At 36.9% G+C, this 24,455-nt stretch overlaps 1 protein-coding gene across 2 annotated transcripts in view; it reads left to right on the top strand.

The window, feature by feature from the left end:
- SUPT3H (SPT3 homolog, SAGA and STAGA complex component) overlaps positions 1-24,455 on the top strand; it is a 230,802-nt gene that overhangs the window by 129,259 nt on the left and 77,088 nt on the right. For both annotated transcript variants that reach the window (XM_087716747.1, XM_087716748.1), the window contains 3 exons: positions 16,891-16,977; positions 19,568-19,658; positions 20,867-21,000. In XM_087716747.1, the coding sequence (XP_087572873.1) occupies positions 16,891-16,977; positions 19,568-19,658; positions 20,867-21,000 (312 nt within the window). The remainder of the gene's footprint in view (positions 1-16,890; positions 16,978-19,567; positions 19,659-20,866; positions 21,001-24,455) is intronic.

Below are 24,455 nucleotides of genomic sequence, written 5' to 3' on the forward strand. Positions count from 1 at the left end.
AGTATTCTCTGAGTTCACAAACTCTTTTTAAGGATGATTTAATCCTGCGTGTTCTTGTACAAATAATTTAATTCATTACCTACCATGACCATCATCCAATTATAAACCTACCTTAGTTCTTATCCAGTTTATAGGCAGTGATGCATTGGTTGTGGACTTGTTTGATTAAATGATGTTCCAGTTTAAGAAATGAGTCACCTTTTTTTTTCTTGCTGTGAGTGCCTGTGTGCTTTTTGCAATATTGTGTCTTTGGGGCAGACTGTTCCCATATTGGTAGCTACTCTTCTTCTTCCCTCTCTGCCAAGCTCAAATGAATCATTCAGTTTCTAAACATATCCAGTCTAGTGCTTTTGTCCTCAATCGAAGAGAAATGGAAAACAGAACGTTTATGCAGTTTATCTCTACTTCTTTTGCCTGGGCTGCTATACACATGGAAAGAATCGCAGGAATCTGCAAATAGCCCTGATTAACCTGCATTTTAAAGTAGAATTCTTGAAGTTTGTACAAATAAGATTTATTCTCCTCTCTTTTCATTCCTATTCCAGCGTTTATAGTATCATGCATTTATGGTTAAAAATATTGGGGAAAGCACATTTTCTAATGATTTCACATGCAATGTAGGAATGACAGCAAAAAGTTTGGATGTTTTTTTATTTTAATGAACATACCTTCCAGGAAATATCACATCAACATGGTGGGAATATTCTCAGTAGTTTTAGTGACTCTGTGCTAGAGTCATGCTGGCAGAAGTGTGCGAGATCACTAATAAGATCAAAAGGGAGAAGTGAAACTAAGAATAATGCACAGCACAAGTTGGGGTCAGATGGTGCCTGCTGCTGTGAGGAAAGCCTATATGAGAGACTGTCAGCCCAATTATGAAAAATACAGTGGCAGAACATATGTTATGGACCCTGTGAGTTAAAGGCTTTTGACTGGCAGGGACCCAGGAAGAGAGCCTTTGCCATTGCAACTGAGTAAGATCAATCTTGTAAGACCAACAGGGCCAAACATTTATTTTGAATCTCAAAAGGGACAAAAATGACAACATCTTAACTCATTTCATTTGTTTAAACCCTAACTCATATCAAGCTAATAAGCTAAGATGCACATCTTTGATAATTTGGTTTGCATTATAGCAAAAGTACTAAAAATATAATAGTTCTGCTAAAAAAATGAAAAGTATTATTAGTAAGCTAATATTTGCTGTTATTACATAAATCTTGATCTGAAACTTCTTTGGTCTACCTGTGAGGAATTCCTCCAAGTTTCATCAAGCATAAGGACTAAGGGAAACACAGTAGAAGTCAACTTCAAGGTCTATGCCAAGGTGCTTATTTCACAGTATATTCTTTATGATATTGAGCATGATGTTCAGCAAGAGCATCCCATCTGGATACTATTACCTGTAGGATGTGCAGCTTGTATATATCTTTTAGAGGTAGTTTCTAATGTTAAACAAAGGGAGCTGATTAAAACCAGCTGTAAAACAATTTTCATAGTTTTTTCTTACAATGAGTGTTGAATTACCTTGCACATGACTGTATGTCTGAACTAGAACTAAAATAAATCTTTGCTGACTTATTAAAATTAGTATATTGTTTATTTAAAGCTGAACTAAATGTAACACTTTACTAATTTGGCAGTGGAATTTAGTACTGCTGATATCTCTTTCTTTCTTTCTTTCTTTCTTTTTTTCTTTCTTTCTTTCTTTCTTTTCTTTCTTTCTTTCTTTCTTTCTTTCTTTCTTTCTTTCTTTCTTTCTTTCTTTCTTTCTTTCTTTATGCCTGTAAGAAAAAAATGGTGATTTATTTGTGCAGTGTGCGAAAGCACATTTTAGTGGCCCAAGAAAATGTAAACATTGAAACAAAATCATACTCTTTTAAAATTAACATGAAAGATGTGCAGACATGTCAAAGAAATGTGCAGTCACTGATGGTAACATTTTGTATGACATAGTCATCATAAAGGCTTGTATGTCATATTTAAACTGAACTGTCACATATTTAAATATTTGTTTGTGGTTCATTTGCTTTGAAATCCCCTCCATCAAATTGCCATTTCTAATTAAGTACGAATAGGCTCCCATGACATGTCTCATACCTAAAACCAAATTTAGATAAGCAGCCATTTTCCAGGATTTCTTCATAGTTCCACTACCTGGCATTGTTTTTAATTGAAAATATGAAGAATGGTGTTTATGTATGTGCATTCATGCAAATTTATGAAACATTCCATATTTTAAATACATAGTTGATTATGCTTATATTGATATTATTTATGGTACTGTTGTTTTATTTAATACAATTAATAATTGATGCTAATTGATGGTGTCAGTTTTATGTTGCATAGAAGACTGGTGTGCCAACAGCATTACAAGTATAAGTTAGTAAAATAAGCAAAGAAATGCAAAACCAATGGGATTGTTACTAGTAAGATATTTTTAAAGGAGAATTTGCTTTTTCAGACATGAAATTGTTCTTTTCTCATGATGCTGATTTTTGCCTTCTCCATCTCTTTCCTGTTGCTTATTTTAACAGTAGAATGTGAATGGGGCAAAGGATAGATGCATCATTTGATCAAATGAGAGCAAGGGCATTCTAACAGAGAAGACTAAAAATAAATATACCTGTACTTGTAGTTCCTATTTTAGGGATAGAGAGGTCAAATTACAGTCCTCTGTATAAGAATTTAGTGACGGTTTTCTTAGAAACTGTCAGGCTTAGATTTGTGCACTAAAACATCTACTTCTGCAATCTGAATTTAGGTTATATGGGTTAATAAATATTATTTTGTTAGTAATTCAAGTAGGAAAGTCTGCCTCAAAACCTACAAACATACCATTATCTCTTAAATGTGTCTATTGAAACAAAACGTGACAAATAAGATTCTCTAAGGAAAATATTTTGAAATTCAGAAAATGTTTTCAAAATGATTAAGAGTTGTTTGTAGTAAATGTTCTCTGAGAAAAATCATATTTTGCTTATGAATGCCATGTAAGGCAAATGGCCAAGGACATTGCTAATCTTTCATATAAACATTTCAGCTTTATTTTCATCCAATTGTATCTCATTTGGCTGTTTTTTCACAATACTCTGTTCTGTTGTGCATGCTCATTTAAAGGCAGCATTCTTAGATAAAAAGTGGAATAATTTTTTTGTGTGTCAATGGTGCAATGATCCAGTACTACAGTGCAATTTTAGTATACATTCTGTGCTATAAGTTTAAAACATTTTTTAAATGTGATAATCAATTGCGTGCCCTTTTCAAACAATGGATAATATTGAATGTGTGTGTTTGTACTAATAATACATGCATACACTCATTCATTCATTCATTCATTCATTCATGGGGAAAAGTGCTTTTTATCTTTTTATACTGCATTAATAAACTCTAGATGGTAACAATAAAAAAGCAATCCTTAAAGGTGAACTTCCCTGACTTGAACCATAATATAATTAAAACACAGTTACCTAATAACCATCAATTCAAAATCAATTTCTGCTTTAGAAAGCAGAAACTTTGGAGCTCAGCAGAATGTCTAGGCTGAAGGGATTAGTCATATCTCAACCATCAGCATGTTCCACATTATTAAGGCAACTACTGAGAAGGCCTGCTTTCTGTGATCTGAAAATGCCCATTCTATCTCAAGCAAGAACTGAGCAAACCTTTCCTTGATGCTCTTACAAAGCAGGAAGAATCAAGTTTAACTACAGAAGTTGTGGGTGCTCTATCACTGGAGGTTTTCAAGAAGGCAGCCATTTGGCCAGAATGGTTTAAGTTCTCGTGCTTGAACAGGAGGTTGGACTAGACCTCCAATCTTATTATTCTATATTCTATTTGGGTTAAGTGGTTCCTGATGTTTCTCTGGTGCTCTACTATAATTTAGTAGTGGTAGCCAATACTTTAAATTGGATCCTGAGGTTTACTGACATCAGTACAATGATTATATAATAGGTGTTATCTTGGTAGGATACTGGACTCTGAATCCTATGCAGAGGCAGAGGTGGGATACTGCTGGTTCACACCAGTTCGGGCGAACTGGTAGTTAAGATTCTGTGCAGTTCGGTGAACCAGCAAATCCCACCCTGTTCATTTTTTGGCCTGTTTTCCAGGCTGTTTTTCGAGCCAAAAATGGACCTGAAAACGCCCCCCAAAACAGGCCAAAAAACAGTGGGGGGTGTGGCTAGCCAGTGGTGGGATTGCCTTCGAGGTGAGTTGCCGGGAGGCAGGGCTTGGTGTGATGAGTAACATGACTAACCGGCCACGCCTACCCAGCCAGAGAACTGGTTATAAGTTATTCAAGTCCCACCAATGGATTGATGTGTCTTCCAACGCAATCCACATGGAGCATGCAGCAGTAGTTATGCCATGTGGTGACTGTAATGATGTGTATGTTTTATGCTATATTTCAAGTTCAATTGTTAGGCCTAGCTCTTTAAGAAGGTTAGGAAACAGTTAACTTTTTTAATGACATCATCTGGGGCAGAAGGCAGTTTTAAGATGGCTGCTGCTGAATAAACACAAGCTCCTTGCTGTCTGCCTTTACTTTATGCCAAATCATCACAGTGATAACAGCATAGGTTCTCTTCTCCAAAGTTTATAAGTGGCCTATCAGCCTAAGCCAAGTAAAGAGTCTTTATTCCAGTATTGCTCCAACAGTAAACACGATTCTGTGAGAAAGCTCAAGTCATGACCCGGATCTTGTTCCGCCTACTGCAAAATCCTGTGCATTTTCCAATGTTGGTGGAGATAGCATCCATGCATGGGTTAACTCTGTCAGCATCTAGTAGGACTGATTCTACAAATCGTGACATCATAGCTCCTGAGGTAGCTCCTCCCGCTTTTTAGACTCAGTCGATCTTGGACTGGCTGTGCATCTAGCTCTCACATCCAATTTTTGATCAATTAGGATTAAATTGTTAAATTTGGCTAAAATATTCTACATTTTCTCCTGCCTTTATTTGGATTTTGGGAAGGCAGGGGAGGAGGACATCACGAAATTTAGAAATGTTTATTATCTCAAACATTGCTACTGCTACTAAAAATATGTCACTATCTGCTTGCTGAAAGGACGAGGCCATCGCTACCAGGAAAGCAAATAGTTTTATCTTTTTTGCATTTAATTTGGTAAGGCAATATGTAGTTTCCTTATATAAGCAATTGTAGCATGGTGTTTTGAATAAATGCTACTCTCTACACTAACAAAGGAAGTGTTTTCATAAGCTTCTAATTGTCATCTAGCATGAATTGTAGCCATCAGAAAGACATTTACTGACTGTCTCAGAATAATGCAAATTTTGTCTTTTGTACTCACTTCAAAAATGTTCTCTAATATCAGAAAACAAGGCAAAGGTTATATCATTGATAGTTTCAGGTATCTTAAATACAATTTCAAGAAATAATATCTACAGTTCCTTTAAACAAAGCTAAGGCCAAACTCTGGCAGTTTCCTTATTTGACTCTGCTCTTTGTACATGTATTAGAATGTTTGTCGAAGATGCATTTCTTCTATTTAGAAATGTTTGGTGTGTCACATTGAGATATTCTACTATAATATGTCCTTTTGACACTGAAGGTCCCTGTTTATGTATGTTGGAAGATGAGGATTTTATTGTAGTTCTCATCCTTTATAAATAACTATTCCTAATTTAACCTGTTGGAAATGTCTTATTAAAATTATTTTAATTATGAGTAGCTAGAATTGTTGTTCCTTAGAGAATTTCCATGCTTCAACCTCTATTAAAAGTTGGTGGGGAAATGCACAAGCTTGAATGCTGAAGCACCATGCCATGGTTGGCTTTCATTTCCCACATCTCAGTTTGGGGTATGTTAATAGCATTTTGCAGGACAATTATAGGCTTATTCAGACATGAATAAACACAGGGATGGGACAAATACCCCTATTGTTTATTTATAATATGATTTCTAACATCTATAATCTAACATTTACCAGTAGAATTGAGGGAGGGATCACTGCTGGGATATCGTCAAAGCCTGATTGGTCCAGAGCCTGGGGAAATTTCTTTTATGCTTCACCATTCCCTGTTGGTTCCCAGTTTCCTCTCAGTCTTTGGTCCAAACACTGGTTTTGGTTCCCTTGAGGAAATATCTTATTCAAGATTATTCACAGTTCTGATTAATTTGGCTAATTGACTTACTTAACATTAAACTAAATTAAATTTGAGCTGCTGCCCTAAGAGACCGGGTTTCCGGCTTGCCTGTGTGCTGTGGAGGATCTGTCTGAAGGTTCTCTATCCTGCCCAGGGCTTGGGAGCTCTGTCTGGTCCCGGGCCAGTGGGGGTGACAGGCTCTATCCTTGCAGCTCCGCGGGAGGACTGCGAAGAGCAATCCAGCGTGGCATGGCCGCCCTTCCATTTGGCAAGCTGCACCTGAAGAAATAGGCTGCACCTGCTCCAGCAGCTTGAAATTTGGCTTGCAAGCTTCCTTCAGCGCCACAACTTCAAAAGGGCGAGCCGTGGCTTGAAGAAAGGAGCCACGCCGACTAGAGAGTGCTGAGGACGGCGAAAAACAAGCTGCAGCACTTTAAAATCCTTAGGCGAGCCGAGCGAGACCTCCGGTGGCCATTTTGAGGTGCGCACGTGGAGGCGGCCATTTTGAAGCTCGGACCTGCATCACGGCCATAAATCGAGGCCGGCAGGCAGAAGTTTGCCATCTCGCAGACCATCAGCTCCCGTGAGGCCGTGATTCCGGCAGGCATTTTGGTCGGCCGCAACCTTCTCCTCAGCAAGGCCAGGGGAGTGATATGGGTGACTCTAGGCCCGACAGAGCCCAAGCCTCCAGGGAGCCCCTGTATCAGCCCCATGCAGGGGTTATGGATAAACCAAGGACAAGGGCGGTGACCTCTAAGCCTTCTGCCGCCCAGCGCCCCTCCAGAGCTACAGTCAGGGATGAGCTCAGGCGCCAACGTGCCCTGGAAAAGAGAGTAGCCAGGGTGGAGAAGCAGGCCCAGGCAGCGAGGCCCTCCTCTCCTACCAGATCCAGGTCACTGGTTAGACCAGGCTCCCATCAATCGGCTTCCCCCAGGGATTTCAGTCTATCCTCTCCTTCTATCTCTCCTCCTAGGCCGCATAGGCATTCCAGGCAGGAGATTTCCCCTTCTCCATCTGCATCTCCAAGGGTGGTTGAGGAGGAACAGGGGGATCCATTAGAAGTTCTTCTCATGACTTCCTTCCAGCTTCCACACTTGCTCCCCAGGCACCCCCTTAAAGGGCCTTCCAAAGATGAGTTTGATGATTTGGAGCTCTTGCCTGAGAGTATCAAACAACTTATATCATCTGCCATCACTAAAGGCATTGCTACTGGTCTAGCTCAAAGAGCTCCCCCTCCTCAGACAGAGGTCAGGCCTCATTCTGAGATGAGACATCCCACTTCTACCCGCAGACAGGAGAGTTCCAGATCTCCTTCTCCTTCTGTAGAGAGTGAAGGGTCTATCTTGGGAAAGGAGGCCCATCAAGATATGGGCTTTTCGGAGGATGAGGACACCGTTCCCCCTCCGGCCTTTTCCTGGTCTCTACCACTAAGATTGGCACAGGAGACCCAGCCGTCTTTCAGCCTAGAGAGCCAAACCTGCCCATGTTTTCCAATACTGCCACCCATAAAGAGGAGGTCCCAGCCCCTTCTCTATTCTTAGAGGTAGTCAATAATCAATGGGCTTGGCCCTCTACTCTTCCCAACCCTGTGAGTAATCACCGCCGTTTCTACAACATGGACAGCTTTCTTCCAGGCCCTGCAGTTGCCAACCGTAGACACCCCGGTGGCTGCTTTAGCCATGGCCTCCACAGTAGTGTCAGGTGATGTAGCCGGGGTTAAAACCAGAGGACAAACGTGCAGAACTTATCTTGCTTAAGAATTTCATTGCCTCGGCCTGGGCAATTAGATCTGCAATTAGATCTTATTTCAACCGCACCGCTGTCATGTGGCTACATCAACTGCAGGACCACATCCCGGCCCAGGATGAACGTCTGCTACAAGGCCTCACTAAGATCATAGCTGCTACATGGTTCTCGGCGGACGCCACTCTGGATTCCATTAAATATGTGTCCCGAGCGCTAGCTACCTCAGTGACTTCCAGACAGCTTCTCTGGCTCCGCAGTTGGCAAATGGACAGTAAGTCCAAATGGAACATGGCAACGGCCCCTTATACGAGTACTAATTTTTTCGGCGAATGCCTAGACCCAATTCTCATCGAGAATAAAGACAAGAAAAAGGTCTTGCCTACCAACGCAAAGAAGCCAGATACCTGCCCTTCCCACTACCGCAGGCCTTCTTATAAGGCACCCAAGTCTAATTTCCATCAACGTAGGTTTTTCCCTTACAGATCTGATAGACAAACCCAGTAACCTTATTATCCAGACAGAAACACGTTCCAGGGCCAGTCCAGGCAGCCCTTTTGTGGGGGAGGGGCACCCCTTCTGCAAAGGGAAATGACTCCAACCCAAGTGTTCCCATAGGTGGCTGCTTGGAACACTTTGTGGACCAATGGAATTGGATAACGTCAGACACTTGGGTCAGGTCAACCATCAGGTTCAATCTCTGCCTGGAGTTTCTCTCCCTGCCCCCAATGTTCTTCAGGACCTTTGACCCATCTCGGGACCCGATCTGCCGTCACCTCATGTGGCGGCGGACTAACATCTGCTGGACATTTGGGTGGTGGAGGCGGTTCCAGAGGCCGAGCGTGGGTTGGATCATTACTCCAACCTATTTGTGGTTCTGAAGGCCTCGGGGTTTGGAGAGCGATTCTGGACCTCAAGCAACTCAATCGCTACCTAGTCTACGTGATTCAAAATGTCTTCTCTCAGGTCCATCCTTCAAGGAATCAGGCGGGGAGATTACCTGGCATCAGTGGACTTAACAGAGGCCTATCTCCATGTCCCAATCCTTCCCAGCCATCGCAGGTACCTGGGATTCTCTCACAAAGAGCTACACTATCAATATCCTTCCCTTCGGCCTAGCCTCGGCCCCTCGCACCTTTACAAAGATCCTGGCCGCATTGGCAGCTCACCTACGATCCAAGCCGGTGAGACTCCAATGTTACCTAGACGACATGCTCATTCAACCCCCCCCCCCCCCGACAGTCCTTGACCTCCAACTCACCATCCAATTCCTGGGGTTTTCCGTCAATTTTCCCAAACGTCATCTATCTCCCACAACTCAAATTCTTCATCTGGGGGCGGTGATAGATTCCCTGACAGGTCTTGTCTGGCTCTCCCACAAGCGCCTCTCCAGCCTTCAATCCCTCTTGCGCCAAGTACGTGCAAGTCGGTCTGTTTCCATCCTGACCTTAGCCCGCCTCCTAGGCAAGATGGTGTCCTGCTAGGGATCGTTCCCTGGGCCCGTCTTCATGCCAGATCACTCCAATGGACTCTCATTTCGTACCAACGCAAGCGAATGAGCTACTACAGTTATGTGGGCCACTAGGGCCTCGTTTGAGGACATTTGTCAGGCGGCCGCCTGGTCATCCCCGACTCCCTTTATCTGACATTACTGAATAGATTCCTTCGCATCTGCTGACGCATCTTTTGGATGCAGAGTCCTTCAGCAAGTAGCAACCATCCCTCCCCCTGGGTCTTAATCCTTCCCTGGGACTGAGCTTGGGTACGTCCCAGCAGTGACCCCTACCTCAATTCTACTGGTAAAAGAACGTTGGTCCTTACATGAGCGTTCGTTTTAAGTAGAATTGAGGGAGGGGTCACATCCCTCCCTAGTAAGACTGCAGACAGCTAGTCAGGTGGAGGGTCAGGTGATTTGCAGTCTGTTTTTTTCACAGATTCGTACTGTGACCTCGAGGAAACTGGAAACCAACAGGGAATGGTGAAGCATAAAAGAAATTTCCCTCAGTCTCTGGACCAATCAGGCTTTGACGATATCCCAGCAGTGACCCCCTCCCTCAATTCTACTTAAAACGAACATTCAGGTAGGGACCAACGTTCTTTTTCTAACATATATTGAAATTTGAGATGCTAAGATATCTAACAACATATTATATCTAACACACATAAAGCCACCCTGCTCCAGGAATTAGTGAGTAAACTGCAGCTTCAGTAGCAAGAAGATCTTTCTAGATTTCAGTAAGAGAAATAGCACATATAGCTGCAGAAAGATTTTTGTTCATGCAAGTATATCTACATAGGCTACAATCATCATCTTTATTATGGTCATAGACCAGCATAATGAGTATGGGATATAGTCAGTCAAAAATCATAAAAGATGCACCAAACAAAATTGGAAAAAGTTGTATAAATATATTGAAATAGAAAGTACATATAAAAAACAAGTCTAAAAGAATTGAAAAAGAGGGGTATGGGTTGATGCCCTGCTTGATGCCTTTCTCAGTTATAGTGACACTGGTGAGAGGGCCATCTTACTTTAAATGAAGTGCCTTCAAGTAGCATAGTATTAAATGAAGCAGATATTGGTCAGTTGAGGAGGCTTTCAGTTTCTTTAGTTTTTTAGTTTTATAAAATGTAGTTCAGCATACGGAATCAAATGTTACATTGAAGCTTATGACAATAGTTTAAAGGAAGGCTATGTTGCAGGGGGAGTGTTTTTCAATGACATGATGGAAAACTAAGTTAATCAGCCTTTTCTAAAGCCAACTTGCTCCTTTGCAAATATGTTTTGTTTTTCCAGCCAATCCTGATATTTCCACTGTAGGTGCCTCCTGTAGACTGTGCTGATTGTATCAATTAACCTGTTATTTTAAAGATTAAGAGTACTTATTAAAATTGGCTACAATAACAGAATTTTGCAAATCTGATTGTGCTGTATCTATAGTTACAGATTCAGTAAACTAGGGAGATCTCTGTCTGAGCTGTTTCAGAATGTTTTCTGGACATTCTGAACTTAAAAAGTACTTTAGCTCATTTTACCTGGCTCCATCTCAAAGTCATTTTGTTATTCTCCACATGGACAATGGTCTCTGAAAAACAAAACAGATGGTCATATTATTTCTTTATAGTCCTATGATGTCTTTATTTAAAAAAATATTCCCAATTTCTCTGTAGGGATAGCTACTCAAACTAGTTAACAAAATCAAGTGTGCTTTTTTGTTTAGCCTGCCTACAAGGCAAGAGGCCAAAACAAATCAAAGCACCTGGATTATTTCTTGCTAATGTTTCATGCCTAGCTGCAAAAAGAATAAGAAAAAAAGAGGATGGCTATTGATATAACATAATTATAAGGATAACAAAATAAAAAGAAGATATGCCCAAAGTACATGCATGCACCAAGGCCCAACCTACCTACCATCAAGTTAATATCTATACTAACATTTTTGCATCTACTCAACCTTAGTAACATTAGCAACATTTGTTTGTGAAGCACAATAATAGAAGCAGACACACAACTTTAGGTTATCTTTCCCCTTATAAACCATCCTAAAACACAAACAATATACCCAAGTGTCTACTTACATACAATAAGCTCTAAATGTATCTACCAACTGTACTTACTTGTCTACTACTTGAAAATTAGGTCTCACATTGTCAGATGTAAACAGCCTGATACAAATTTTAGCCATTGAACAAGGAGTAGATGGAAATAATTTTTCCTGGCCAAAAGATAGTTACTACAGGCTGGAAAAAGATATGAAAGAACAGCATTGATTGGGTACATCAAAAACATTAGAAGTCTAAGAATAACTTCTTCCTTTTTTTTTTTTTACAATATACCGTATTCATCAGAAATTCTTGAACCTCTTAAACTGGTTGCAATTTCTTAAACTGGTTGCAATCTTGTCTGCTGGATAGAAGCCTGTTTGCCTTTGAAGGCTATTTAGAAATTGTAGTTGATAGAATATGTAGAATCCCACATATGGACAGCTGAGAACTGGTCCATATTATGCCTCTATTGCTGGGATTGTTTTGACTTCCAGAAAGTTTAGGAGTCCAATTTAAAGAGCTACCTTTAGCCTACAAAGCCCTACATTAGCTTTGCTTTTGACTTGGATTTTATTCTATGGTGTTTTAATTTTAATTAAAGATTTTATTGGGGAAATAAATAGAATACACCAACATAAATAAAATAATACAACAGAAGGGATGTGATCAAATACATTACAGTAGACTAAAACATTAAAAAAATTCCCAACATTTTTTGTTTTATATGTGTAAGTAAGCTGCTGTAAACCACATTTCTTTTCAGCAGGATGAAAATCTATAAATATGGATAAATATTTGGCCTGGTAGATATTTAAGTGCAAACAAGCTTCTACTGTCTGGCCATTAACTTCAGTTCTGCTTTTTCATCAGCGTTCCTCTCTTCTATTTGCTCATCCTGTCTTAGCCAACAGCAGCATGGCCATCGGTGGCTGTTTGGACTGCCTAGTCTGGACCAAGACTATAAACAAGCCACCCAATCACATCCTACAAATCAACAATTTAGAAAGGCTAAATAGTAAAACTGCTTGAAACAATCCAAAATGCTGATATAATGTTAAAATATTTTGTATATTCTTATTCTGGAGCAATTTTGGAGCGCTGGAAGGAGAATCCATTTTGCCATTGCTGTTATTGGATGAATATCATTGGATTGAACTAAAAAATATAATGATTGCTATTAGAGCCTGAAATGTTATGCTCCAATCATGTCTTTGAAGTTTTAGGATGGCTCATGTTTTCTTTCTTACATATATAATAGAAAATAAATTCACAAGGTACTCTTGGTCAAAATGATATAGTGCAGGTGTTGTTCATAATTTTATTCATTTTGATAAACATTTCAAAATTTAGATATAATGAGGTCTTGGATTTATTTTTATGTTCTAAGCAAACCTAATAAAGATATAATCAGGTAGTTTGTTTCTTTATTTTTTTAAACTATCCTGAACTATATTGTAATTAGAAAATATTATTTTTATCCAGAAAGCAGATGAAGCTGTTTCATTTCTTAATACTTAATTTTTTTTCAGTTGGAGTTCTTTCATTGAGCTACATATTTGTTTAGTGATTTACAGATCAATATGCATATAACTTTGAGTTACACTTTAAAGCAGTATTTCTTAATTGAACAATGTTTCTTATGCTGACAGATCCACCACCTTCAGTTTGGCATCAAGCTGGTGTCCTGCAATCAATAAACTGGGTGAGGGAGGGGGGAACAAATGGGCAATAAAACTGTATACCTCTATGGTGGGAAATTGGGAGAGGAGATTGATTGTTGAGGAACAACAGTGTTTTGGAATCCAGTTCGTGCCTGGCATCTTCAAGGCTGTTTACCTTAAGGATGGAATTTCAACAGTCTAAACACCTTAGTGCTTCCCAAAACATCTCGGCGGTGCCAGATTGGCTACACACAGATGGACCATGGGGGTAGTGCTGGGGGAACCACCGGGTTTTGTATTGATGCACAAGGACTTTAGATTCCGTTTGACTGTACTGCAATCAGCATCTCTTAGTAAAAGTATCTTTCACTTCAGCCAAATGGAGTTGAGAGTTTTTCTCCTCTAAGGGATCAGGCTTGGGCAGGTCTGACATATGGAGACTGGGGAATTCTGAGAGTTAAAGTTCTTAAAGTTGTTGAGGTTGAGAAACACTGCTCTGAAGCTTTTTTATATCTAACAGTATAGACAATTTTTCAGCAGTTATGTTTGTAACAGTACTTTGTTCTGTATGCTATGCATTTTCATCATTAAAAAAGCTGATGTTTGCTTAATTTTGGGAGGTGGGTTGGTCTGAAACATTTCAGAACCAAGAATGCTCTTTCCTATTCAAGAAAATGAGGTTACATCCTGCTCTTCTAGCTACGCTGGAAAAAGATTGCAAATAAGAGTGTTCTGATAGTTTCCGATTTCTCAGAAAATCTGTGTGTAATCACCTAATCTTTTTCTACCGATTGGTATAGAACAATATCCTGGAAGAGGAGCATATAGATGTCAAGAAGGAATAATTGATCCTTGAGCAGTACTTCATTTTTTCACTATTAAATAGAAGTACATATTAGCCATATATGAGAGATTGTCTGAGTTGCTTTTATTGATTTAAAAGCATCATCAGTCATTTTCATCAGGTAGCTATTATGCCGATTGTAGTGTATTTTGTTTCTATTTCATATCTAGGAGTATCTTAAGTGTCTTCAGATCATTTAAACTGCTAGTTTTTATATATTTATTTTAATGGAATTGATTAGTATATTTGGATATAATCATGATACCATGAAGTAGTGGTCAACCATTTAGGTTACTACTGGGTTGTGGCTCTATTGTGTTACATATTTTTTTTACCTTCTATTCAACAGAGGCCGACATAACTTTAGCTGTTTTGTTCAAAAGAATTCTCTAGGTCCATACAAAATTTGAAAAAGATGTATTATATTAGCAGCACACTAACATCACTTTTCTAAGCAGTTATTAAATATATTGAGTAAATGCATGCCTGGATATAAGTCCACTGAGTTCATCCAAATTACACCAATGAGGTATTCATCCCGTTCTTTGTATTATAATGTTACCCAGCTTTTCTGTATTTTATGCTGGAAACATAAGTACCTTGTGTCTCCTTAAACTAATCAGAATAAGAAGCTACTTTCCTCTGCCAAAAAAATAGAACTATCATTTTTCACATTCTTATATTTTCCAGTTCAGTTTTAAGTCAGATTATGTTACTGTGACTTCTGAATTCCTAAAAATTCTCTTGTCTTTGTAGCTGCAAAAGCCCTCCTGAGCATTTCAAAGGGGAAAAAAAGTGAAGCTTTTTAAAGCAGTATGTTTTGTGTTGTGCCTACCAGATACAGTTCACATTCTGTGTGCATGTGATTAGAGAGCGGGGGGGGGGGGGGAATGCAGTCCGGTATTATGATTTATTGATGAAATCTTTTTCCTGCTGAACACTTGCCAAAAGTAAAAACTACCTCCCCCCTACATATTAGAAACAGCTACTGTTTTAACTGCTGAATAGTCCTATTTCAAATTATAGCAACAGCAACATTAAATCTCATATTAATAATATCCTTCTTCAGCCAATATTACAAAGTAAAACTACTGCTAATATGATATATGAAAATTAAAATTTCTTCCATCTGTTCTCAGGTGTACGTATGTGTATGTATTTATAAATGTAAGCTTTATTATGTTATATTTCAAATGAAAAAACAATATGATACATTTTTGTAGTTAGTATTGAATTATTTGGCTTGCATCTATCACATTCCAGGGCTTCCATGAAGTATATGTTTATATATTGTTCTATAGATGTAGTAGTTTTGAGCATTAATTATTTCTTTAAAAAGTTAATTTTCTGTACTTCTACAAATAATTTTATTTTGATAGAATGTTAAAAAGTCCAGTGGCATCATTATGATGTATTTCTGAGAATACAGACAAAATAGTATACAGTTGCTAGCTAGAGGTATGTCAATATAGATTTCTTCATAACCAGGCAAAGTTCATTTAAGTAAAAGGAAAAAGATGGTAGAACTAGGAAAGTAAATGTCACTGTAGAAATTACCACAGAATGCATGCATCAGGAAACCTAGAAGTAAAATACAAAGCTCTGCAGAACTTTAGTTTAGCAGCAGAATGTGTGAAACATTTTATAGTGCTTACTGTTTTGCATAGTTTTTGTCAATTTTTGACATGTGTCTTAAACCCAGGAAATTCCAATTCTTATTCTGGGTACCAAGGATCAATGTCCATGATGGCTCTATTAGTTTTGTCTCTTTGGATCATAGTAGGTTACTGTAAGATTTTAGTATAAACCAGGGCTATCACGTATGCCTTCCATTGACCGTTTTCTAATCTGTTCATAGACGTTCGAAATGGAACACTAAAATCTATAATGAAATCATCTTCTATTGAAAGACAACTGAATAAGAGCTAGAGCATTCTTACCATGGAAGGAGTATGGTGAAGAATTGCCCATTTATAACAGTTGACGTTCCCCCCACTAATGATCAACACCAGTCATCACTATGTTTTTTGATACTTGTCATATCACCTGTCCTTGCTAACCAAAAAAGAAAACTAAAATAACCATCAAGAAAAAGAATATAATAGGCAGGCATCATATTAGGTCCTGTGAGATAGAAACAAATTAAAAACTGGCACAACATACATATAGTTGCTATTGCTACCATCATCATCATCATCTAGTGTACATTTGTGCAAGATTTTAAACAGAACCAGTAGCTGGAATTGTAAAGAGTACCTACTTTGCAAATTTTCATCTCAGAGTCAATAATTTTTTCTAATTTCTTTTAGTGATCTAATTTAATCTAAGTCATTGATACATTGTTGGAATGGGTATGGTACTGAAAAGTTTGTGTTCAGCAGAGTGAATATGTACTAAACTTCAGAAGGATATTATACATACATAAATACATACATACATACATACATACATACATACATGTTGCATTTGGGTTTGATCCTTTATTAAGAAAAATAGAATATTATCCTCATATAGGAAATGTCACTTGTGAGATAATATATACAGTCTTTTTACAATAAAAAGTAATATATCATTCAAGTTGAGTTCAACACCTAATGACTTCATGGGTCCGTTTCTCAGCAACAGGACCTACTGTATGTATGTATGTTTGCCTTATTTTCAACCTAGCCTACAGCACTAGAATTTTCTGAAATTCTCCTGCAGATGTTCGTCAGGCCCAACCATCTATATTCCAGGTCGATTTAGAAAAGATTGATTGGAATAGTTATTGTCAAGATAAATTCAGCAAAATGAAAATCTTAAACTGACTGGTGAGGTATAGCTTCTAATTCTACTGATATTTAAAATTATTTTAAATTCTAAATTTAGTTGATTTGCATTGTGAGGGATTCCCCCCCCCCATACCGCTCAGGCTACTTTAAATAAATATAATTCTACAAAATATCACATTGCCTCATCAGTTCTGATCTTGTTTTTTTGTTCACAGTTGCAACAAGCCTCTGAAGTGTCTCAGATGAGAGGTGCTAGAGTAATCTCTGCAGAAGATCTTATTTTTTTGATGCGCAAAGATAAGGTACTGTAATATAAATTAACTGACGTTGTAAATTAAACCATGAATTAGTGTTTTCTCTAGTCACCCAACATGATACTTCAAAAATTATAATTCAGTCAACATCATACCAATAAGATACAGTAACTCCTCCAATATCAAAAGTCCCCTTCTCTTACTCTCTATGCTGAAAAGGAAAAAAATAGTTATTTCATCTTGCCCCATATTTGTAATATATGCTCCAACTGTTTGTAATTGTGCTTTGTAATGTCATTTATCCTACTTACTTTAGAAGGAAGGAATAATTGCAAGTGGAGTTGAAAAATCTTAAAAGATATTGGTAAAAAAGTAAAAACTGCTTAATTTTCAAAATTCGCACTGAAAGCTGTAACAATGATTATAACAACAAACTTTTTTCCCCTCAATAACTGAAATTATGGTTCTAAGTATGTTTCTGTGTCTATGCACAGAAGGTAGCAGATTGATGATTTTATTCCAGAGAATGGGATATGGGATATGCCAAGAATTTGGTGCACACTTCATAATATCTAGAGAAAATCAAGCTGGACAATGTTTTTTTAAGAAGGATTGTCAAACTGTTTAGAAATTGACTACTGTAGAAAAATTATGATCAGCCTCACTGATAGGATTTCCCGTAAAACTTTTAGAGAACCCTGAGTTCAGCCAATGGGAGACAGAATGAGTCAAAAGTTTCCTTAATGGAAAGGCAGCCATCCCAGCTCCACCTTAGGCGCATATGCTTCAAGTTTTACAAATTGCAAAATGATTTTTTTTCCATTGAGTTATATTGCAGCTAAACTAGAAAACAGGAGAAACTGACTCTTATCAGCTGGAACATCCATTGGAACAGGCTATTTACATGTTCTCCTTTACTGGAAATCTTCAGAATGAGAGTAGGATGGTCATCCATCAGAAATACTCTAGTGGATCATGCACTGAATAGGGAATTGGACTAGATGATGCTATGCTCACTTTTATTCTGTAAATGTATGAAAATTATGTCAACTTTCCAAAGAGGTTGATTTTGTGGGAACATAGCAGCAAAACTCTGATACCAGATCAGTATAAATGTGAATAGGAAAAACCCTCTGACACATTACTTTCCCTAAATACTGCTTTATGCTCTTTCTCTCTCCCTCCCTCTTGTTCCACTCCAACTCATGTAGTTTAAAATGATTGAATCTGAGTTTATTAAGGCAAATACAAGACCATTATAATCAAAATTTTAAAGGGAAATTGTCTGTAAGACCTGTCACCAAGATACATGCAAAATCAGGGGAAAGAAATATTCTCTGGGTGTCATTTGTCCCCTTGATTATTGACAGATCAGAAATATTAGGTCATGATTAAGAAAAAGAAGGAAACAATCAATTTTTATTACAGTCACATATATTTATACCAAATAATTGCATCAAACTAACAACAACAACAACAAATAAAAATAAAAGCAAAATAATATATTGCGACTGGCGGTGGAATAACATACAGCATAGCAAAATTTGGCCACATTCAGAGAAGCTACTCCATATTGATCTGATAACATAGTTGCATGTAGAAAAATATCAGTATTTCTTGGATAATTTATTAGGTGAGGTATTATAAATTGAGTCTGTGGGTCCTTATAGAAAACGCAGTATGGGAGAATGTGAGCTATAGTTTCAGTGGCCCCTTATCCATAGGGGCACAGTCTCAGCTCATATGATAATTTTTTGTATTGGCCCTCCAAAACTTCTGTAGGAAGTGCAATTAGTGCACTTCCCACAGAATTAGTTAATGCCCTTCAGTTTTGAGGAACAATTATTTGGTATAAATATCTTTCTGCTTTAAAGGGGGGAGTTTGACTGCTCAAATGAACATTCTTGGGAAGAGCAGCCCAATCTTGCTGGATTTCCAGATCTTTAATACATTGTTTAAGTGCACTAAATACACACTCATACCCTGTGAGATGGTCCTGAAGCATGCTGATTTGAAATTGTTTTCTATAAGGAGAGAACTCAAACCTATAGAGAAAAAGAGTAGTTTTAACCAATGTGCAAAAATGTAAAGGTAGGAGGGAAACATAGAATGATTAAATAAACTGTAATGATACTAAACAGCTAGCTGCCTGAAAGCACCCTGCGTGCTTGTCTTGTTCTGAGATAAATTCAACTATCACTAAATTTATGAAATGAAAATAAAGGTGCTTGATTACAGCCTGCTATTCCCATAAACTTTTATTCACACACTGAAATAAAACAAAAAGGAATTTTGATTCAAACTTCATTATTTTTCAGTCTAGTCTGCTTATTGAACTGGCAAAATAAGGTTTACATGACTGAAAAGTATAATGAACACAAGAAAAATGAGTGTTGAAATATATCTGCACAAAAGATACACTTGATTTGATTTGCATTGTCAGACTTATGTTTGGAATTTCAATATCAATTTGAGTTTTTGCTAAAGTCTGCTTTTGGTTCTATTAGAATAACTATTGTCAATCTGTGAATATAAATGTGGATATATAATCTAAGATTGCGGTTACAATGCTTCAAATTTTTCCTTGAATGTTTAATGTTAGCAGGCAGTGTCCATGTCCATTTTTTTTCTTAACTAGAAAAAACTTCGAAGATTACTTAAATACATGTTTTTCCGAGATTACAAATCTAAAGTTGTCAAAGGCATTGATGAAGATGATCTTCTTGAAGGTATGAAGCTTCCAGAAAACTTGTCTTTCTATGGGGAATATGCAACATGTGCTCTATCTCCACAGTGTCAAATGGAAATATACTCTAGCTAGCTTTAGACATTCAAAATTGTACTTCGTGGGAAATTTCATTTAAGCCAGTGCTTTTCCATTTCAATTATTTATAAAAGTTTAGAATATTAGTCCATCAACCATTTGATAACCAGAACTGTTATTATCAACAATTAAGTTTAGTTAAGGCACTGATGCTGATTAACAGTCTTTTTAATTTTACAATTTACATTTTCAGATTAATTTGAACTATAATTTAATTAATTTATTAGAAAAAATATTGTCAGAATCATCCTTTAATACTGATCTAAAATTAAGATGAATGTTTCATTTTAATTAGTTACTAAATATGTAATCACTCTAATTTGGTTGCATTTCCCCTAAAATTTATTTCTATGGGATTTCAAGATATCTGGGATCTGTTTTAAAATCCAAGCATTTAGTGTGAATGCAAATGGATTTGCAAAAGGACAACATGAGACAATGACCTTATAATGATAATTGGGAGAGAGGAAGAAAGCAAAGCAAACAACCAAAAAGCATCTGGCCCAAAGTTCTTGCTCTCCAGGTCACATGTCCATCACATGGTCCAATCAGATCATAGTCCCAACTCCGGCTGCCTTTGGTGCACACTCCTCCAACACTTTGGCTCCCACTGGAAAGAATATTTTTTTTGGCTAACATCCCCCGGTTATCTCTACCTCCCCCCCCCCTTACATTCCCACAGCGCCACCCGGCCTCGCTGTGGCAGCCCTGAACATGCTCCCAGAAATGGCTTCAGGGCTAACAATCTATTTTTTTTAAAAAAATCAAGAATGCGCAGTCAAAGCAGTGCAGGTAAGATGGAGAAATCAGGCAAAAGTAAGATCGTGACAATACTTTCTGACTAAAATGAACATAGAAGTGATTGGTTTTTTTCAAAGAGCCATAGATTCATCTTTATCCGAGTGTCTTCAGTATAAAGGTCCAAAGTTCAGTGATACTCCTCAGCTTTCTGATATAAGTGTTCTGTAGTCATGGTGTATGTAATTGCAGGGAGAATTAAATTAAAATGGTCTTCATTCAGCTGACTCGATTTCAGCACTTGCTTAGACGCTTTCATGGAATCCCTTTTTTTGTATCAACAGCTGTCTATTTTCCTTTTCTGGTCTCTTTCAGACAAATTCAGTAGCAGCACTAACAAACGTCAGAAAACTGCTCAAGACTTTCTTACTTCTATTGATCAGACTGGGGAGCTCTTGGCCTTGTTTGAAGATGATGAGATAGATGATGTAAAGCAAGAAAGAATGGAGGTAAATTCTACCCTTTTTTCTAAACAAAGTACGAAAACTATTTACTTTACAAAATTAGATTACATTAAAATAAATTAAGTTAAATTCATTTAGTCCAATTCCTTGCTTTATAGGAGAATTCTTCATGCAGAGCATTCATCCACATATAATACTGACCTCCTTAAGACACAGTAAATGTGAGATCAATGTGAAAATTCTTTGGCCAGGCAAATGCATGCTAAAGGAAAAGGCAAAATAATAAACATAGATTCCAAGCCCCAAATATATTATTTTACAGGTTTCATGAAGTAAACACTTATAAAAGGTTTCTATCAGTATTTTAGAGTTCCCTCCCTTGTTTTCATCATTTTTAATTTTTATATTTTAAACTTTATGAGGCTACTTTTAGGATAAATCAGATAGATAAATATGAAGCAAAAAAAAACTATTAAAACTTAGAAAAAATTTATTCTGAATGTTACAAGTAAATAACTGTTAGTTACCACTTTGGCTTTTAATCTCTCTACTTTTAAGCAGGCAGATCAAACCCTGTCAGAAGACTCTAGCAAGGATGAAACTGCAAGATTGAAGGGTAGTGATGACTCAAGTAGAACAGAGAGGATGAGGAAAGGAGAGGAGAACCAGGAAAGATGACAAGTACTACCATCTTGTCAGGATTAACAAAATAAAACAAAGAAGACAGGAGACAGTATGTTACATGGTATACAACCAGCATCACTGAAGTTTCTCCCATATAAATACTAAATAAACACCCTTCCATCTGAATTAGAAAGGCTTCATACAAATGCCATACCTTCACTTTTAAGATCAGTACAAGATTAGCATTTTTCAGTCATGTCTAGTTGTTACTGATTAGTCAATTGACATGTCAAGATACATCACAGCATCAACTAACAAAAGGGTAACATAGTTATAAGTTTTCCAAATAAATAAATAAATATACCAAATTACAGGGCAATGTATAATAAATATAATATAATATAATATAATATAATATAATATAATATAATATAATATAATATAATATAATATAATATAATAATATAATATAATATAATATAATAATAATATAATATAATATAATATAATATAATATAATATAATATAATATAATATAATATAATATAATATAATATAATATAATATAATATAATATAATATAATAATATAATATAATTAATATAATATAATATATATTCAGAAATATATTCTGAAATAGCAGCCCCCAACCTTTTGAGTGCCAATGACCAGCTCCATGGATGCAGTTTTTCCGCATGGGGCTTTTCCAGATGGGGCTTCACTTGCTTGCACGGCTCAGTTCCTGGCAGGCCACAAAATGGTGCCAGTCTGCAGCCCAGAGGTTGGGGACCTCTGTTCTAGAAGATATCCAAGGTCCCTTCAAACTCTGTTATCCTACGGACATCCCATTTGCACTTTACTCCAATTTTTCCTATGTAACAAACTCTCAGCTGAACAGCTTTAATATAAGAGAAGGAAGTAGAACTATTGGTTGTTGCAGTTCCAATAGGCTATTCAATGCATAAGTTCTAAATACAAGGTTCTAATCAATCTTTATTACATTCATCGAGTTCTAAATAAAAGGCTCTTCATGGGGCATATAATTGGCATTCAAATAAGACATATGCAAAGTCTTCTATTTTTGTAAATGTACCATATGGCACTATTTCTGTTACAGTATTTGAGATTATTTTTCATGATCTCTTGCTTGTAGATTAAGTGAAATTATATGGATATGGTATATTCATGGCTCTTAGGAAAAAGGCTATAAGAACTAAATTTTCAATGTAGTTATACACATATGAGCTAAGATATATGAAATGTTTAGAAACAATGATCGTCTCATTATATAACCTCTGAAAGTTGCTATTTCAGCTTCAGTGCATCATGTTTAAAATAAAATTGGAGTAAGTTAGCTAGACTTTATCTTTAAATTAAGCAATTATTTGTTTTAATTTTGATATTGGCCTTCCAAATTATTTCTTGAATGTTTTGGGCTTCATCTACATGTTCATGTAAACTATTGCCATAAAATCTGGACCATTTTTTAATTGTTAATCTGTACAATTCTAAAGCTAGAATTTTTGTAAAATATTTTAAGAATGGTTCTCATCAAAAACAAAAGAGAAAAATATTTAGCGCACAACAAATAGAAAATACATGTTTAATATAGATTTGGAATATGAGGATCATTTATGTTAAAATATGTTCTTTTTGATGACTAGTCTTTTTAGTAAGTATATCTGAGTGATTGACTGGATGACCTACTGGTCATTATGTAGCATCTGTAGTAGCAACTGAAAGAATAAAGAGATACTATATTATGATGAACTGATGTGAGTTATTCCAAATAATTCATTTTCATAACCACATTACTCTTTTCAAAAAGCAAATAAGACTCTTATCCCAAAAATAGATATCTAGGAGTCAAGTTGAAAGGAGTACAAATGCATAATTACTTTCTAAGAATCATAAGACAGTAGTTTTCAGTTCTAACATTATATTTGAATTTGTAACAAAGCCAACCCTCACTTTGAGACTTTATATGTTGTTCCGATGAAGATGAATGGCAACATCTGCAAAGCAAAAGTTTCTATCAAGCTAGCCATATGTTCAACACAATGATATCTAAATTTATATAGCTTTCCTGGCCTCTAGGCTAATTTGTATGGGTGCCAAATCTTTCTCTGGATTCTGGGAAGTACTAGTTAAAATCTTCACAGCATAATTTTTCTTCCCTACTTTTTTCTTTTGTAACCTCAAGGGTCATAATATAAGCAGCTTTGTTCATTCTTATTGACATATTTGCTTTCAGTTTTCCTCTTAAATTTTTATCAGAAATTTGGATGTTCTGTGTGGATATATACACATTCTACACATATTAGTTACTTGTTTCTCTCCTTCTTTGTTTTTTAGACATAAAACACAGTAATAGTTATTAACTGTATATAGTAAAAGGTGTAATAGTAGCTTGATATTTGCTATATCTAATTAATGAGATTTAAAATACCTGCGAGAACATTTGAAACTGTCTCCGTATGGTATTTCTGTTGAGGTAATAAGCAACGGCTGCCCATTGGTCAACTTTTCAGAGATATTTCCTAAACAGAGAAACAAAATGACTATGGATGAGCAAAAAGGCAGTGGGAATGTGAGTGACTTGCAACTTCCTGCTGACTTCTCCATTGAATTTCCTTGTGGGAAGCTGGCAGGGAACATCAGAAATCCTTCCTCCCTCTCCACATTTGATCACAGGTTAGTTCACTAGTTCAATTGGGCATTCATAGGTAAATTGCCAAGTACCCAAATCAAGATTGTGAGGATGCTGCAATGGCCACAACGATGAGTTTAAATTTCGAGTATTCAGTGCCTTCATAATTTTGAACAGTGGCTGAGCAAGTGGTCAGTATACAAAGACTATCTATAGTCACAATTAA

Source organism: Thamnophis sirtalis, unplaced genomic scaffold, assembly GCF_051295495.1.
Source record: "Thamnophis sirtalis isolate CommonGarterSnake01/CBP01778 unplaced genomic scaffold, rThaSir2_p1.2 scaffold_5, whole genome shotgun sequence".
Lineage (NCBI taxonomy): Eukaryota > Metazoa > Chordata > Lepidosauria > Squamata > Natricidae > Thamnophis > Thamnophis sirtalis.